This window comes from Stegodyphus dumicola, chromosome X1 (assembly GCF_044657685.1).
Source record: "Stegodyphus dumicola isolate Sdum_Otavi_A_Nest chromosome X1, ASM4465768v1".
NCBI classification, from domain to species: Eukaryota; Metazoa; Arthropoda; class Arachnida; order Araneae; family Eresidae; genus Stegodyphus; species Stegodyphus dumicola.
This window is the reverse complement of record NC_140780.1, coordinates 114,367,504-114,385,825: the sequence shown is the minus strand read 5'-3', so window position 1 is coordinate 114,385,825 and position 18,322 is coordinate 114,367,504. Positions and strand designations below refer to the sequence as shown.

At 30.3% G+C, this 18,322-nt stretch overlaps 1 protein-coding gene across 5 annotated transcripts in view; it reads right to left on the bottom strand.

The window, feature by feature from the left end:
* Positions 1-3,369: 3,369 nt before the first annotated feature.
* LOC118198679 (uncharacterized) overlaps positions 3,370-18,322 on the bottom strand; it is a 358,828-nt gene continuing 343,875 nt past the window's right edge. For all 5 annotated transcript variants that reach the window (XM_035370443.2, XM_035370419.2, XM_035370428.2 and 2 more), the window contains 6 exons: positions 17,754-17,835; positions 17,441-17,577; positions 13,285-13,356; positions 7,005-7,101; positions 3,821-4,151; positions 3,370-3,682 (listed from right to left, as the gene is read on the bottom strand). In XM_035370443.2, coding sequence (XP_035226334.2) covers positions 3,567-3,682; positions 3,821-4,151; positions 7,005-7,101; positions 13,285-13,356; positions 17,441-17,577; positions 17,754-17,835 — 835 coding nt within the window. In that variant the 3' untranslated portion in view covers positions 3,370-3,566. The remainder of the gene's footprint in view (positions 3,683-3,820; positions 4,152-7,004; positions 7,102-13,284; positions 13,357-17,440; positions 17,578-17,753; positions 17,836-18,322) is intronic.

The window sequence follows — 18,322 nt, the reverse complement described above, 5'->3', positions numbered from 1 at the left end:
TTTCTTTAGTAAAGACTTTCTTTAGTAAAAATTAAAACCTGGGAGATTTATTGATCTATTGGGAGACTGTGAGATGTGATTGAAAACTGGAAAAGTTAGCAGCTATGTTATATGCCAGAGTTTATATGAATAGTATACCTGTTTCAAATCAACTAAAACAGTTACATAATGTAAATTATTTCATGATTTATGAAAAAATAACAGGAAAATTCTTTTATAGGTCACAGAATATGTTAAACTTAATACTATATTAACTTGTCTCATAAACTATAGGTTTTCCTTTTGCACTGAATTTCATTTTGTGTAATTAAGTAATAGTGAAACAATTTTTTCCCTTTGAATTTAATGTTAAGTATTTAATTTGATTACACATTATAATAATTAGGATGATATAAATTAAACTACAGGAAATCTATTTGATACAGCCTGTTACTTAATCAAATTTTTCAAAACATTGTCAAATACGTCAAAATTTATTTTTTGATTACCTGATAATAAACAATATTTAAAAATTAACAATATCTACACAAAGAGATTAATTAATCATCAATATTTCTCATCAAGAAAATTTTATATTGCATTGCACATATGCAAGTAATAACAATACAAATGTTGCAACCAAAATCTCAAAACAGAAAACATACTTCTTCAAAATTATTAACAATATGAAAGCTCTACAATAATATTTTATTAAAAGTGGTTTAAGGAATTCAACTAAAAACCACTCATATGCATTATACAAAGAATTCAAAAATCTTACAAAGGAATATTTAGATATTTAACAAAAATTCAGTAATTTAAGAGATAAAGAGGTTCACCTTTCTCTTCATAATTAGCTTTACTGAAATGATACTTTTAGTCCTTTAATACAGAAAGTACGCAAATAAAAGCTTATCATAAACACAAAAAATGCAGGCTAAATATTAACCTTTATGTATTAATCATGATTAGTGATACATTAGTGATGATATTTATAGATCATTGTTGCATTTATGCCAAAAATATAAAAAACTCACAAGAATCAAATAAATTTATCCATTTATCATACACTCCATTTGTCATGAAAAAAGTCATAAAAAATCAGAAGCATTACAGCATATAAATTTTCTTTTTCAAATAATATTACCAAACTGTTGATTTCGGACTACAAACTGTTATATTTTTAAGCATAATAAAACTAACAAGAAAAAAGACTTATTCTCAGGGTAAAATATTAAATTATATGTATTCTGATCTATTAAATGCAGTTATCTTTTCCTTTTACAAATCGAAGCTGCCAATAAATTACAACCATTATATACAAGCAAGGTTCTATGAATCAGATAGCATTCAAAAAGTTAAATACACAGCCTCTGAAATTTTGTAAAAGTACATCATAAAAGATAAAATCACATACTGTAATTATGATCAAATCTACAAAAATCAAATATTACATACAGTGCAAATTTTAATTTTAAAAATATAATCTCTTTTCAATAAATACAAAACAATCAACTACACATGCATAAAATTTTTTTTTCATTCTGAACAAACAATTGCAACAAAGCAGTTGAAAGTTGAAATTTGTATTTATAGAATATTTCAATTTTGCAACTGCCTGGAATGAGTCATCTTTAAAATTTATATGAATCAGTAACAAAATTTTACATGATGAATGATAAAATACTTCTCAACCAACATCAAGGCTCAGCAAGTGCTGAATTTTAAACAAAAATAAAAGTCACCGATCATACTCAAAAATTCGTCAAAAAATACAAAAATGAGCTTGTTTGAGCATGCGGGTCTTCATAAACAAAATTAAATATAAAACGATTAATTACAACATAATTTGATCAATATACTTTCTAAATGATTATTTATGTGCATACAATTTATGTACATAAAATATTATAATTAACTATAAACAATAAACGTACATAACATTTTGACTTCAACTATCTTTGACTTTAATTAAAAAAAATAAGGCATTTTTATCTTGATGCTGCTCTGTAGCAAAAAAATAAAAATAAGCTTTAAAACAATTTTTTTTTATTTTTATATGAGGGATTTTTAAATTAACACCCTTTGAAAGGTGTTAGAAACAATGATAAATAACTATGCATGATAGGACTATTTAAAGAATGATTAACATTTATACATTTGCTTGGATAAAGTTATGTGAACACATACTTTAATTAAATACATAGGAAAATGTTTTGAAATCATTTACTGGCCTTAAATTAGCTTATGATTTGAGCTTTCCTAAATTATAGTTAAAAATATGAAAAATTTACTTATATATATCCATTTATTGATGAAAACTGTACATAAATCAAATTAATTACTTGAAACAAACCTATCAACAAAAAATAAATCGTTAAGATGTTTCAAAAATGTAACCTCAGAATTCAACAACTGTGCTCTTCATAGATAAAAAGGTAAAATTTCCATATATTTTTACATTTCAGCCATGAAAAACATAGGCAGTCTTCATTTGATTTTGGATTAACAAGTATCAATAAATTAACAATGTGTTCGGTCCACATGAATTTTTCCAAACAAGATAAAACACTAGTTTTGGCTATTTTCCCAAAAAACTTACAGCATAACAGTTTGACTACAACATTGCTTGGCAAATACAATTTTTAATTATTTTTAACTAGACACTAATAACATCAAATAAATCTTATAATTTTAAGCACATTTTGATAATGCAAATAATAAATTCACATAGTGTGAAAAAATGTCTCATGCCCACAAGCTAAAAATATCAGTAACGCTGCCAACAATGCACTTCACACGCCAAAACTTTGGGCAAGAAATATTCAAACTTGGCAATCATTCACGCATGTACATGGAAAAAGTGTGATCACAAAGTAGTTCAATAAGTATCCGAAAACTATATACAAAAATATATACATGGTAATAATAATTATATACATACATATGTATATATGCTTCTATATATGCATATATATACATACACACACATCTATATATGTATATACATACAAATATATATGTATGTATATTTCTACATCTGCATGTGTATGCATATATGTATACATATGTAAGTATTCTTATTCATATATATATATATATATATATATGTATATATATATATATGTATATATATATATATATATACATGTATATATATATATATATATATATATACACATGTATATATATATACATGTATATATATATATATATATATATACACACATATATATATACATGTATATATATACATACATGTATATATATACATACATGTATATATATACATACATGTATATACACACACACATACATGTAAATGATAATTCTCTCTAAATATATTGCAACCAGGCCGGTTTTCATTTTTACAGTTCACATACATATATATTCTACTGCATTTGTGCAGTGGTAGGATTATTCATATGGCAAAAGAACAGAGAAAACTACATCAAAATTTGAGTTGCACATTCATTCAATTAACAATATTGCAGCAATCAGTGAAAACTTTATTAGTAACAAATAGTCACCTGATACCTGGTTGCTTTGACCCCATCAGTCAGTAATTTAAAAATTTAACGGGAATGCTAACGAGGGCATTTTTTCAATAACGATAATCCTTTTTGGACAAATCTCACAAGTTCCGATATGCTGCTGTGTAAAGTTAGAGGCTCCGATTGGTCTGCTACTTCTTTAAAAAATTCTAAAAGATAAAAATTACATATACAATTACAAATGTAAAACATATTTGAGAAACATAGAGGGGGGAATGAACTTTATATATACAGAATAAAGGCTGATAACAGCAAAACTGAAAAAGGAACAGTAATGTATACCTTACCTCTCAAATTACTTCTTGTCATGTACATATCTGCTTGCTCCCATAAATCATGTCCAAGATGAAGGTTGATGAGATACGTATGTTGACGACATATCATGTCTAACATTGTTTGAGACACATTAACAGTTGAAGAAAGCAACTGAAGAGAATTTCGCATATGGTTACCACTTACATCACTGCTACTGTAACCACTGGTTTGAGAATTAACACTGCTTGCAGGAGAAGGAGTAGGAGAATGAGGAGAAGGAACGTTTGCAAGACTTGAAATTCTTAGCTGATGAGAGGGATGAGCTGAACTACGAGATGAGTTGTTAAATGCAGTGGGACATTGCTAAAAATGTATAAATGGTATTATTTAGTTCCATAAAATAAACAAATGCATATTTTAATTACCATCAGCATGCACTTATACTTACATTAATTTTTAAAAAAATCTTTTATAGATAAACCATCTAGCCCATCATTTTAAGTTACACTAATTGTAGATCACCTAATCGATCATGTTTACAGTTTGAAATCTGGTCAGTTGCAAAACTTACTTTTTCATATTGACAATAAAGGCTTTGTTGCATCTTATAAGTTAATCATTTGAATATATTTCTGGATCCAATAGACAGTAAGCATATATGTGTGCGTACTGTAAGCGAATTTTCTCACTTATAAGCTGTACATTTTTTTCATAAAAAGCAGGTAATCAGGCATATGGTTTTGTGTCTTTATCAGTTCAATCGTTTTGTACTTAAGTTTTAAACTGTGTAAATATGTGTCATCATTAGTTCAGAAGAAAACTGATCCATTGCCTTCTCTCGATACACCAACTGGGAGATGAAAATTCTTTCATTGCACTTTATTTTTAATTTTTCAAATCGTTCTTGAGTTTCAAAACTGGATTCTTTTTCCAATTTATTCACAGTGGTTTTATTTCTTTTGTCAAGCATTTTATTTAATTATTGCCAACTCTTTATTCCAAGTTTAATATATATTAAATTTTCATTATAATTTATATATGTTGCCACTAGTTATTGCAGCTTAAGTGCAAAACTTGGTTAGTTAGTCGCATGTGTAACACTTACGCACGCGCATAATACGTTTACACATTCGCGTTTAATGTATAATGGATGGTATAAGCTAGGCTAAAATTATCTAATTATCTATTTCAGTTAATGTTGCAGATTGCGTTGTTCCTTAATCTTATAATTGGATCCAGCTTATTATTTTTTGCAGACTGTTAGAGCAATTTTAAAAAAGTAAGCTTGAACTTTCGATTATGTCAAAAAGAGTTTCCGATTCCGGAGCTGCCAAAGGATCTACAAAGCGAAAGCATGTTTTGATGTGCATTTTAAAGGCAATGAAGAAAAATACAGATGCAAACTTCTTTCATCTCTTGTCGTAGCCATGGAGGAAAGGTGTTTATGAACAGAAACTGAAGAAAGTAGATATGTTGGATATATAGTTCATTCTTGGAGTGGTACAATCGTCAAACAACCTTTGTATTTATGGCATTCTTAATCCAATAGTCCATTTTTAAAAGACTGAAGGTCATTAATTAGCTTACCACCAATGGACTATACCAACTAAGCAAAAAAGGAATAATGGAGAATTTATCGAGGTAGAAAAACATACTGCACACAGCTGTGGATGTGTAATTCCAAGAATGTATCTGTAAAATAATTTTTTCCATTTGCCTATAGTCCTGTGGAACAGAACATACACTAAGTCTTAAAGAGGTAAGAAATGCTGGTATGAAATAATTCTTAGAAGTGGCACTCGTACCTTACGAATAAAGCTTGACATAAAAGATGGGACTAACATATTATGTAATCAGTTTTCTGTGGGCAGAACATTGCTTACCTAATTAAAATGAGTTCAGACAGTGTTTGGGCAACTTCATTTTTCAGCTTCATTACTAGAATATGTCTGAAAATGCTCTGAAATGCCCTAAAAACACCAAAAATGCTCTACAAACTTAGAGGAAGAAAATATGAAACACAAATTTTAAAGAGGAAAATACTCTAAAAATGCATATGCTATCAAAATTCAGCCTTGTTCATTACCATCAGTCATCATCTAAGATAACTCTTTCATAGAAAACCAAAGTCATCTTGGAATTATGTAATATTCTTAAAATATGTTCACTGTATCTGATAATCTGCTTCAAGTGAGCATGCAGTTTACTAAAGCACAAAGTGAAAATATTTTCATGTTTCCCATAAAAGTTTTATCAAAGTTCTCATTAAATTAAAACTTTTATAGGTTGTGCTGAAAGCCAAAACATGAAATTCGAATTTAATAACTTTTCCCAACAAGTCAAATTTCAGATTAACTGATCTTCCACTCTCTCCACATCCCTTTAGTTTCACATCCTTATGTCAAAATATCAGCTGCTTATTTTTAGAGATAACAAAAATTACATATTAAAAGATAAAGAAAAAAAAAGAAATTAAAGAAACTTATTTGTCATAGTAGTTTCCTAAGAAAATATTCCCATGTGAAGACAAAACATTCAGGAATAGAATTTTACTCAGTGTTTCAGACTAACCAAAAGGCCAAGTATCACGTAAAAGAATAAGCTCAAAATTTAGTTTTAGATGGGAATTAATAATATTTCCTTATTCATAAGAAGCCTCAAAATAAGAACCACAAAAAATCAGAGAATGACAATGCAAGTTCGAAATGAGAGTCCGTGACTAATGAGAAAATTACATGAAAATACAGGTGTTTATATTTAAAATGGTCAATAAAAACTGCATTGGGGGGAATGAAAAATAACTAACAGAAGTTTAATATTTGAAATTAAAAGCAGAATGAATTGCAAGGAAAAACTCTTTATTTGGATTTTTAGTTCCAGTATTCTCTAAAAATTATTCAAAATTTTCATAGGAAATCTTAAATTTAATTCAACAACTTTAGGCTACCCACAGTATACTAAATTTAATTCACTTATTAATGTTCCACATAAAGTAAGAGATTTCCTTTAAGAATATAAAGGATATTTTTATATTACACAGCTGTAATTTAGAAATGTAATAATATGAGGACAATTCTACCCCGAAATAAATTTAAAATGTAATAATCTAAGGACAACGTAAAAATTGGCATAATTTTAATTATAATTTACAAGTAAAGGAAAAAAATATTTTAAACAAACATTTCAGAATCTGAAAAGTAAATTCAAAATACTTACAATACGAAAAAAGTCCGAGACCCCTTTTTGCTGCTCTTTTATTTCTTTGATTTTCAAATTGTAAAGTTTCACATGCAACAAAGACTGGCATTTTAAACTACAAATGAAATAATAAAACATTTTATAACTTTTTAGCTCTAGTTAAAAGAGCTTAATCATTTAAATTACTTTAAGGTATGTACTTACTAAATACATTGCATTTAAGAAACACAAATTAAAATCACTGTTTTATACTCTGCATAATTAAGTGATGAATGAAGAAAACTGTAGAGATGCCATGGATAACATTCTTAGAATATTTCTCCTTTTTGTATATATTTAATTATGTGCCGAGACACAAATTTTACAGTATTTGCTTTAGAAAAAAAAGACATACACATTTTCAAACTTAAAACTTTTCACTGCTCATTCACATATTTGAAACTGAAAGTGGTAGATGCTTTAAATGATTAACTTATTGAGTGAATAAACAAGTTTTAAAAAAAATTAGAAATTTTAATGGCTTTCTTAAACAATAGAAATTATTAAAAACACTATTAAATAAATATTGCAAATTGAAGACATATTCATCACCAGAACTATTTACAAGAGCTTCTTTGAGGCTCACATGCAAAAACTGCAAACTGCGATTGGTTACTCAAGAAGAGCAAACAAGAAAGAAGCGATTAACATTTCATTATGAATTTAAGACACTTGTTATACAATCATTTCATAATTGTACAAGGTATAAGGAATAATTTGAGCAAAGCACAAGGGTTATTTTCCTAAGCTATATAATAAGCTGGTGGCATCTAAAATGCAACACCATGAAGGAAGCATTCAAAAAGCATGAAACTTATTATATGTACTGGAACACGCAAATGACTACGATTTCAGTGCTTGCAAACATGACAGCAGCACTCCTTGCATTCCATATACAAAGGGAAGAAAGACAGCCATTTTGAACAACTTACATTGTTCTTTCATGAGATTTTTTGTGTGTGCAGCTTCAATATACCTCACGGAAAAACACGAACATCATTCAAGCATATTTCTGAGTTCAACTAAGGCACAATTGTTGCATACAGAGATTGAGGTCTATCCTTCGGGGAAAATCGGTCATCGTGTCAGGCATAGCTAAGAATATGGAACTGGAGGAATGCAGGAGAGAAAGGCTGGTGGACAGGAGCAACTGCAATCACTTTGTCGCACCACTCCACAGAAAGACAGGCATGTTATGCACATGGCACTAATGAAGTGCACTGCCACATTCCCAACTATATCACAACAAATGCCATCCGTAACACAACAGTTGTTGTCTGCACAAACAATTCAACATTCTTTACAGCAAAATGTACTGTCTGTTAAGAGCCCATTCCTTTGCTTACCTTTAACTATAGGCATTTGCATTTGTAATAATTCACTGAATGGCAGAGATGGACAACTAAGTGTCTGTGTTTTCATATGAATCGCACTTCTGCCTGCAGTACCATAGATTAGAGTTTGAAGACAACACACAGACAGATTGCTTGACTTGTGCTATGCATCATCATACTGGTCCTGCATTCTGTGTTATGGTGTAGGGTGGTATTGGATTACACCCCCACTTCCCTGTAGTGTGCATTATTAGTATACTTACCAACTAATACCGTATGTTTGAAGTTTTGAAGCCTGTTCTTCCTCAACTTCAGGGCTTACCTGCAGCAACATTCCAATAAGACAATATGGGACCACATAAAGTACACAATGTTCAAGTATTTTTCCTTAGCCCACCATATTCCATTGTTACCCTGGCCTGCTTGTTCCCCATATTTATTGCCCATCACACATGTCTAGTCAATGACTGGAGAATGCCTAGCTTGGCATGCTACACCTATGACAGATAAACTCTGGCTACGTGTAGAGGCAGCATGGGCTGACGTTACCCAATAAAACATCCAAAGCCTCTTTTATTCAAGGCTACGTGTAGCAGCAGTTATTGACAAACATGAAGGTTTGTGGTGATGAAACAAACGTGACAAATTTTTGGTCAATGCATCCATAGAATCAGGTCTAAAGGAAGGCATATTTTTGCATTACACCATTGCAAGTCAACAAATGCCTTATGACACATCTGTTTACTCCAAAACTGAAAGAGATGTTAGAACATTTTTCATCACATAGTGAAGTTAAATTTGCAGATGAGTCAATAGCAGATCACATTTAGGAAAATTTCACAAAATTTGTAATGTTTAAGAGAGTAATTTCCCTTATTTAGAAACCACTTTTATTATTTTGCTTTATTGTAGGCTTGCTTTATGTGAATGATGTTATCAATCATTACTCACATATTCCTTAACTTAACAGTTCTTTAAAGGCACATCAGTTGTCTTCAATTTTTATTTTGAAATGGTGTTTAGAAAAAAAGAAAATAGGAGTGATGCTCCCACTTTTGAAATCTTAATACATATAATAAAAATAAACTATAAAAATCTAAACTTCTTTAAGATTTAGTTTTGAATTCAAAACAGTTCTCATTGGAACATCTTCCTCCTGATGATACACATATGTTAAATATTCAAATTGATATAAATGTTAATTTCAACTTCCTTAATGCTATAGCATCAAGAAAATTATAAAACAATCAAAATGTCTAACATCTGTCAATACAATTAAAAGTTAAGGCTATTTCATTTGAATGCTTTACTATTTATTGTCTACATTAGTTTCTTTCAAAACACAATGCCATATGTTTCATGCCTCACAAAATACACAGTGAATAAATTTTTTTTCATTGTCTTCATCAACACAGGGTTAACTTTGCCTGCATCTTTATTTACTCATATTAAATATAATTTTAGTAAAAGTTTACAACTGGGTGCCCCTTGTTTATTGGCGATTCTTTTTTGACGCCAAGATCGGCGCCAGGTAGGCACAATTTCAAGATGGCCACTAACACAAAACCAAAATAAGAAGTTAAAGAATTGCACAAGATCTGTGTCCATGTACACATTGATCTGTTTTTACTTAAAAAAACATCCTAGAATTGCACAAACTAGGCATTGCGCACTGCCTTAAATATGTCCATGTACACATCAATCTATTTTTATTTAAATAAAATCGGGAAGCTAAAACAAAGTTAAAACTATCGTGGTAACCAGAAGTGAGGTTTCATCACCAAAATTTTAAAACAAATGTCGCCAATCAAAGGGGCACCCAATTCTACACTAGAGCCTAATTTTATTATATCAGATGACCAAAAATTTAATTTTTGCTTGATAACATGCACAAGAAGAAGTAAAAATTAGATTTATACAAAACATTTCTTCATAATATAGATATATAAGCAATAAAATTAAATGCATATGCGTTTTTTAAAATACTGACAAAAAAAAAATAAATCTTGTTAGTTTAAATTAAATATTGTTTAGTTTAGAATAAAGCATGAAAGTCTTAATCATACATGCACACTTGCATCTCAAAGCTTTTAAACCAGTTTCAAACATTTTACAGATAATTTTAATTTATAGTACAAACTATTTTTAAGTCTTAAATCAGTATTTAAGATTCAGTACCAAGTGAATGAGATACATTTGATGTCTAAAAAAGGGACAATATTGGTAATATATGATAATAATAAAAGTTAAAATTTTTCAATTAATTTCAAGTTAAAAACTAAGGGAAAAAATCTTGCTTAAGTGAAATACAGTACAAAGTCCAAAATCTGGATGTTAGGTTTCTGCAATAATCTAATATCTGAACCTCCAAACCACCAATAAAAAATTGCTTTCCCTTACAAAGTCTAGGAACGCAGAAAATAACACTCAAGAAAAAAAAAAACAAATGTGCTGCAAAAGAGATTTTTATTCTGACCGAGATTTCTGTTTAACCCTTTCAAACACCTGCTAGCTAGGGAATAACACTATGGTAGCTAATAATACAATGATTGATGATGGAGTGACATCAGGCAAGAACACAATTATGGTTGTTGAGTGATTGGGGGTAGCATTTTTTTTTCTGACTTAAAAAATCATGAATGAAGCCTCAAGGTGTATTTATTTGGAATACGGTGTTGCTGATACTGGTTTCTATTTGCTGGTGTTAACAGTGGGGAAGGGAGAAAGAATTAGAATCTGAGGAATCTAAGTTCAATTAACACAGCCAACTCGCTCTTAACTTTCAGATTTGAAGTAACTTATTTTGTTTTGTCTTGTTATTAATCTTATCAAAATTTCAATTTTAGCAAAGAATAAGTTTAGTAAAGGATTTTAGCAAAGCTCTCTGTTTTACTCTTTCTGCAAAATCATACGTTCAATGAATATAGGAAATTTCGCACACGCCGGCACGCAAATATAAATTAGCATTTTACAACTGATGCAGCAGGTAGATTATCCAAGAGTTCTAGAAATATTTTAATATAAAACTTGATGTGCAAGGAATTACAAGATCATGACAGGCAGTGCAGATATTTTTTAAAGTGCTTGGCATAATAAATTGCCAGATATGAAATTTCATGATGGTCATGGAAGCCATGAAACCTGAAGGTTTTTCCTTATCACAAGTAAAAAAGCCTTAGGTTTCAATTGTAATGCCTCATCATTAGTCAATCAACCCCTTGCCTTATGATGTCATGTGAAAATCATGGTAAGTAAATCGAGCCAAAAGTAAACAGAATATGTGAGAGACATACTATGTTGCTTAGACTTATGTGTAAGAAATACTTACCGATTTTCTTGGTTGTATTTAGATATGCAGATAAATTTTCTTGAATAATAGACATCTTCAAAAATGTCTTCAAAAAGACTATTAAGCTTTGATTCAAAGTAGTGAAAGTTATGCTAGCATTATAAACAATAATTTGATACACATTTTAAATAGCAATAGTGACATTAGTGATATTTTACTTCCTGCATAAAAATGTTGCAAGCGACTGGTTAGTGAAGATCATCACAATAATCATAAACAATCAGAACTATGAAATGGGGAAGAGAAAAAAATTAATGAACCCAAAATCTGGACCTACATGAAGATTTCTTAGAATAAAAGTGACAAGTTAAAGACAGGTGAAAACACAAAAGAATTAGACAGTTGGAATTTAATAATTTGATCATACATTTGGGGAAACTATTATCATGGAGAGAATATGCAAATTAAACAGAAACAATTTGCATAGAAGACAAAAAATAGATAAGTCTTGGTTTCCTGTAGACTGTGATGAAATGAAAATATATTTTGCACTATGTATAACAATGGCTGAAGTTTAGAAACCAACAATTCAAATGAAGTGGGCCCTAAGTGGGCAGTTACAGAAACTCAAAAATTCAGAAAAACAATGCCATTCAGCATATTTTTTCAAATAACAGTTCAGCTAATACAAATAAATTATGCAATATAAAACCTATGATAAATTTCAATTCAAGATAATAAATAATTTTTGTTCAGTGATCAATCATCAGTAATTATTTAATCAAACATCTTGCAAAATAATATTAGTTTTACCTTATGTACTCATTTACATATCAAAAGGCAAAAGTGCAATTTGTCTGGCTTTTCACCAGCAGTTTTCAAACAGTCAAAGTACATTTAAAAACTACCAATTGCAATATTCTCTTACTTGATCTAAGAAACTTCCTAACATGTTGCAGCTCAGAACTGAACATAAAAATGAAGCATTAACAATAGAACTGTCTATTTCATTAGAATGAAACAGCAATGAATTCTTTCAGTTTTGCAATGCAGTAATATAGCCAGCAGTTCAGTAATTAAGCTCCATTGTTTGGCAGTTCTGTAATATAGACCATTAGCATAAATCTTTCAGAATGTGTGCAGTAGTTGAACATAACTGATACTGGAGTTGTTTCTACTTTGAATGCTCAGCCAAACCTTGAAATGGCTCGATGTGTGACCTACTGTGTTGATGTTCATGGCACACACACTCTTGAAACAAATCAAAAGGCAAGTGGTTAATATATCTGCAACTATTTAAATCCTAAAAATATCACTATATTGGCTGAGTATGATTTCAATTTCCTATGGCAGTGATTCGGGGGCGGGGGGGACTTTTTGCAAAATATATATATTTTTTAAAATAATAAAGAATATTTTCATTTTATAATTTCTATATCCTATCTTACTAGTTTTAAACTGATGATCAAAAATGCAGAAATTTCTTAAATCCAGAATCTCTGATGACCCGAAGATTCTGGATCTTGGACTTTGTACTGCATATATAAAATTAACATATAAAATTCCTTATATTATTGTATACGGCACAGTTATTAACAATAACTTTGACATGCTATAGAAAAAGAGTCAAACTTACCAAAGGATCAGCAGTTTAAATTCTGTGCTTCCTGAACATGACTGCAGCTTTTGCACACTTGAGCGTATGATACTACAGGAATGCATAAAAAAAATCAGTTATCAGTGAAAACAATTAAGATTTGCAAATGAAATTTTTATAACTATTTATTCTGGCATAATTTCTTTCATTTACAAGCCATATTTCAGTTTCTAGTTAGTCATTTTAAGGCCGAGATATGTAAAGATTTTATGCTGTTCCATTTCTGATTTCCACTCACACTTGTTGCAAGAATTATTACCATTTTACCATTACTATTTACCAAAAGATGCACAAGTGGAAGATTTGCAAACAGTAATATTTATAGTCATAAACTGTTGTGCTTATAATAAAAAATTTACAGAAGATTAACTAAACTTTTTTTATTCCATGCTACTGGCAACTATTTTATACTTAAGTTACATGTTTTATGTTATATGGTAGCCAGAAGTGTCTTAAAGTATTTTTAGTTCTTTTGAGCTATGTAAACCACAACATAATAAACACATTAATTTCAGATATATGTGCCCTTTAATATCACTTCTTATCAGACTATAGTAATTTATGGGGTCCACACCCTGCTTATTACTGGGTATATAATGTTCTAAGGTGACAAAGGTGTGAGGATATTTAACCCATTCAGAACCAACATTGCATAAGTGTGATGCTACAGTTCCACTCTTACAAGCCCAGTGTCACTTATACGTGAAGTGCTCCAATCAGTCTCTTCAGCCCAGCATTGCATATGCACAACTTGAAAATAAAAATATTTTTTTAATTTTTAAATGCCAATAGATGGTGTTAAATGGCAATGGTTTTCACATTGGTTGAGTCGTGTGGCTTTTGACTTTCATGTATGAGCATCAGTTTCTGTCTTGTGCTTCTAATTTTCATAGCTTTATTGGTGTAAACTAAGGGCTACCTGTGTGTTTGTTTATTAGACCAAATGGACAATTTGCACAGAAGACCTATTAATTTCATTTTGGCAATTTGCATTGATTCACTACAAGCATTATTTCACTTTTCAAATTGTTGCCACCAAATATTATTACCCTGTATTATATTTAAAGAAATTAAATAATGAAGAATCTGCATAAATGTATGTATGTTTCTCATACTGTGATAAAACAATGATACCCAGAGCCATCAAATTTTCAATAACGGAATCCTCTTGCGAATATGGGCATCTAGAAGCCCAAATTTGGAATTTGTTTTATTATCAATTTCATATTTTGTAAAACTTCAACGAATTTTTAATTAACAAACTCTAGGATTTCAAAGTGAGCAATGGTAACGCTGTACAGAAAGAAAAATTTTAACTCCAGCGCATGAGACTGCGTACTGGAAATTCTAAAGATATGCTCATTTTAAAATTATTTTGCTATATTGCTCTTGAACTGAATTTTATGATTAAGTGCGAAGAACATGATATTTGATAAATTAAAGTAGCATACAAAATGTTAAAAAAATGCTATTTTGGAAGTAATTTAAAACCTGAAACATTTCAGATATCTAACTGACTACAGTGGTGTAATGTTGCCGAACTTCTGTGATAGAAAAATTCAGACCAATAGTCCTTTTCTATATTTATTTTATTTTTAGAATTTCTTGGTTAATTAAAAAGTAACTTTACAGCATTACAGCATCAGCTTTCTCGATGCATGATACATCCTTACTTGCTCAGCATATGCTTGGTGAAAAAAGCCGTCATTGTCCTGTGCGTTGATCGTGTTTTGAATTATTCCACACACATCAGAATTATTAATTTGGAATTTAATTACATACAGATAATTATTGCTCAATTTTCCTTTATATTTCATATTTGTAATTTTGTTTTCATATGTACAATATTTGTTTTGGTGTGTACAGTATTTGTTTTCATGTGTACAGTATTTATTTTCATGCATATAGTTATAATTTTAGTATTTTGGATGTTTCATCTATTTCTATTAATGTGATATTCTCTTTATTAATACATATTAAGAATTAGTATATTAAGAATGTAACTTTAAAAATTGAGGTCATTATATTAAAATGCTGATTTTATATGAATGTTTTTGTAAAAGCGCGAATAACTACTGAAAATGTGCGGCCCTGTGGCGACATTCCATTTCGGGGTTCGGGGTTCGGTCCCGTCACTGGGACCTCTACCATGAACTATTGATGGTAACAAATACATCCTCATTGTCATTCGTTACTTCACTATGTAACCTGAAGCACATCCTAACTAGTCATTCACTGCAACAGGCTAGCCTCTTACTATGGCCAGAGTGCCGCGTGTATAATATAAATAGTAATTTGTAAATTTATGCATTTATTCATTGGTTTAGCATTTGATCTGTTTTATGTCATTTATTGCAATTATTGTTTAAGTACTGTATTGATTTGCCTTAGTTGTGAGAACAGCTTCTTGTCCAGGGATTGTACTGCCCGAGACATGCAGTCCTTGGAAGGGTTGCAACGTTATGATTTTTGTACACAGCTACATAATTTTAGCGCAATGTGAAATTTTATTTTTCAGTACAATGTAACATGAAAAATTTAGAGAGATAATGCTATGGTGTAAAAGGAAGAATTAAGGGGCAAGTCTATAACACTGAGTAAATGGCTATCTTGGCAAAATATCGCCAAACTGGCAATGTGGTTTTGGCGACCGTCTGGGGACATTTTGCTCAGCTCCTGTATCACTACAATAGATATTGTAACTGTATAACTGTGAATTATCCTCTATGTATCTGTAACCATTATTCTGCCCTTACATAATTTCCACTAATCTGGAGAAGCAGAAAGTACTAGAAATGTCTTGGCAGCCGGTAGTTCAGCTTAAGTTCAGAGCACTGAGCTATCTCTGAGTTAGCTGCGGTCTTATGATGAGCTTTGTATTGCATTATCTTTAATGATTTTAGTAGTTTGAAGCTTAATATTTAATTGATCTCTGTGCTACTGTGATGAGTTTCAAGACTGTTTTTATAGAAAATTCCAGAACTGTGAACTGTCTGTTTTGATAAAATAAATTTTATAAAATAGATAAAATAAATTTTATCAACCTAGCATTGGTTCTGTGTGCATTCAATCTTTATGATTCTGTCTGCATGCAACAATACATATGTACATCCATACATATGGTGAATAACTGATCTCCTTATATATATTTACAGAAAAGGCAATACATGTTTGCAGGAATGTAGCTTATTGTCCTTCAAAATAATCACCTCCATGCTTATGCACTTTTGACAATGTGTATAGAGGTCTCATATATTTTGACAAAGGCAGCCTATACAGTGCAGTTTAGTTTAGTGTTCACATTATGTTGAACATTGGCTATGTCTGAGCACCTGGCACAGTGTGTTGTAACACTTTCTTGGTGTTTTGCCAAGTTTGAAACAATCTGCTGCTCATACAATGCTTCATTTCACCCATTAAAGTGTCACTGCACTACACCTTACTTTCATACTGTGTACACAAACTGCATATCTGGACAGCCACACGATTTTGCAAAGAATGACTGACCTTGGGCCTGACAGACCTGTCTAACAGCACATGGCAATTTTATCCAACTGCGCTGCAAGTCAACAATTATTTCACTACTTCTAATTGATCACAAGTTATATATGAAGTATATGTGTGTGTGTATATATATATAGATGTATATATAAAACTAATTAAAGTAAAAAGAACAAACGACAAAAGACCTATGTGGTAAAAAACTTTGCGCATTGAGCTACAAAATTTAGAAAAAGGTTAAATGAAAATTCCCAGTTTGTACGCTAAAAAGTTGCTTAGATACTGTGGTTCCGTGAAAATATTAACATAAATAAAATAAGGTGCAATGAAATGTGTTATAAAGATAAAATATACAATACAAACACTTGAATATTTAGTCTTGCATGTGTGTGGTTTTAAAATCTTGCAAATTAGTTTTACAGTCTTCCATAAGAAATATAACATACTTCACAACATACCTGGAAGAAATTTATGAATGCCCAAAACTTAATTTAATACAAAATTATGCAATTCAAAAGCGTAAGACATTGGCTTCAAAAGCTAATGTGCTCAAAGGAAATCAGCAAAAAAAAGGGGGGGTAAATTTTCTCTGTAGTTGAAAAATATTCCAAAATATATATAGTTTATAACTTACGCTGAAAATTTTAACGTTTCTTCATAAAACTGGTAGACAGCATCTGGATCTTTTGTGCATTCTTCCTTCTGCTGACTAGTTAGAATGAAAAGAACTGTGGCTTCAAAATATTTCAAAGCTTGAAGTAAAGGATCTTTCTGTAATATTTATTCAAAAAGAAAGTGCTTATATTAGTTTTCAGTAGATAAAGCATGGATGTTCAAATTAATGAATGAATTAATCTTAAATAGAAAAATTCGCTGATGTATTTAATAGTGACATTTATTTATATTTGAAAAATTTTATGATAGCAGTGGTTGAAAATCAGGCATACCTCTTTTTCAGCTAGCTGCTTTTGTTTTCTGCCTTCTGTCCAATAATAGTCCATCGGCATAATTGGAGCTTGGTTGCTATGCCTGAAATTAACCACAGAAAAGTGATTCTAAATGAGATGAAATCAGAATACATCTTACAAGCACAGAATTAGCAACACTATATATATATATATATATATATTTTTTTTTTTTTTTTTTTTTTACCAAAATATAATTTTTGGTTGCAGATTATTAAGCTGTAAATACCTTCTAACTTTACCTTAAGAATAGCCTTATACCTGAAATTAAGATATATTACGATATCATGTAACAACAGTGTTTTCTTTCTGTCATACAGCGCATAATATCATTACTTATGATTCCATTAAAGATATCTGTTGAGGAAATCATCCACCAATTCTGTTCAATCATTAGCACCCTATAGATATTCGGTAGGATCTTGGAGATTATTGCATGGTGTAGAACTCAAAAGAATGTTTGTCAATCTGTGTCTGAGTGGTTCCTTTGTAGAAAAATGTATTTTTTTGCAGAAATAAACCATTATCTTCAGGATTCACAAATGTTTTGA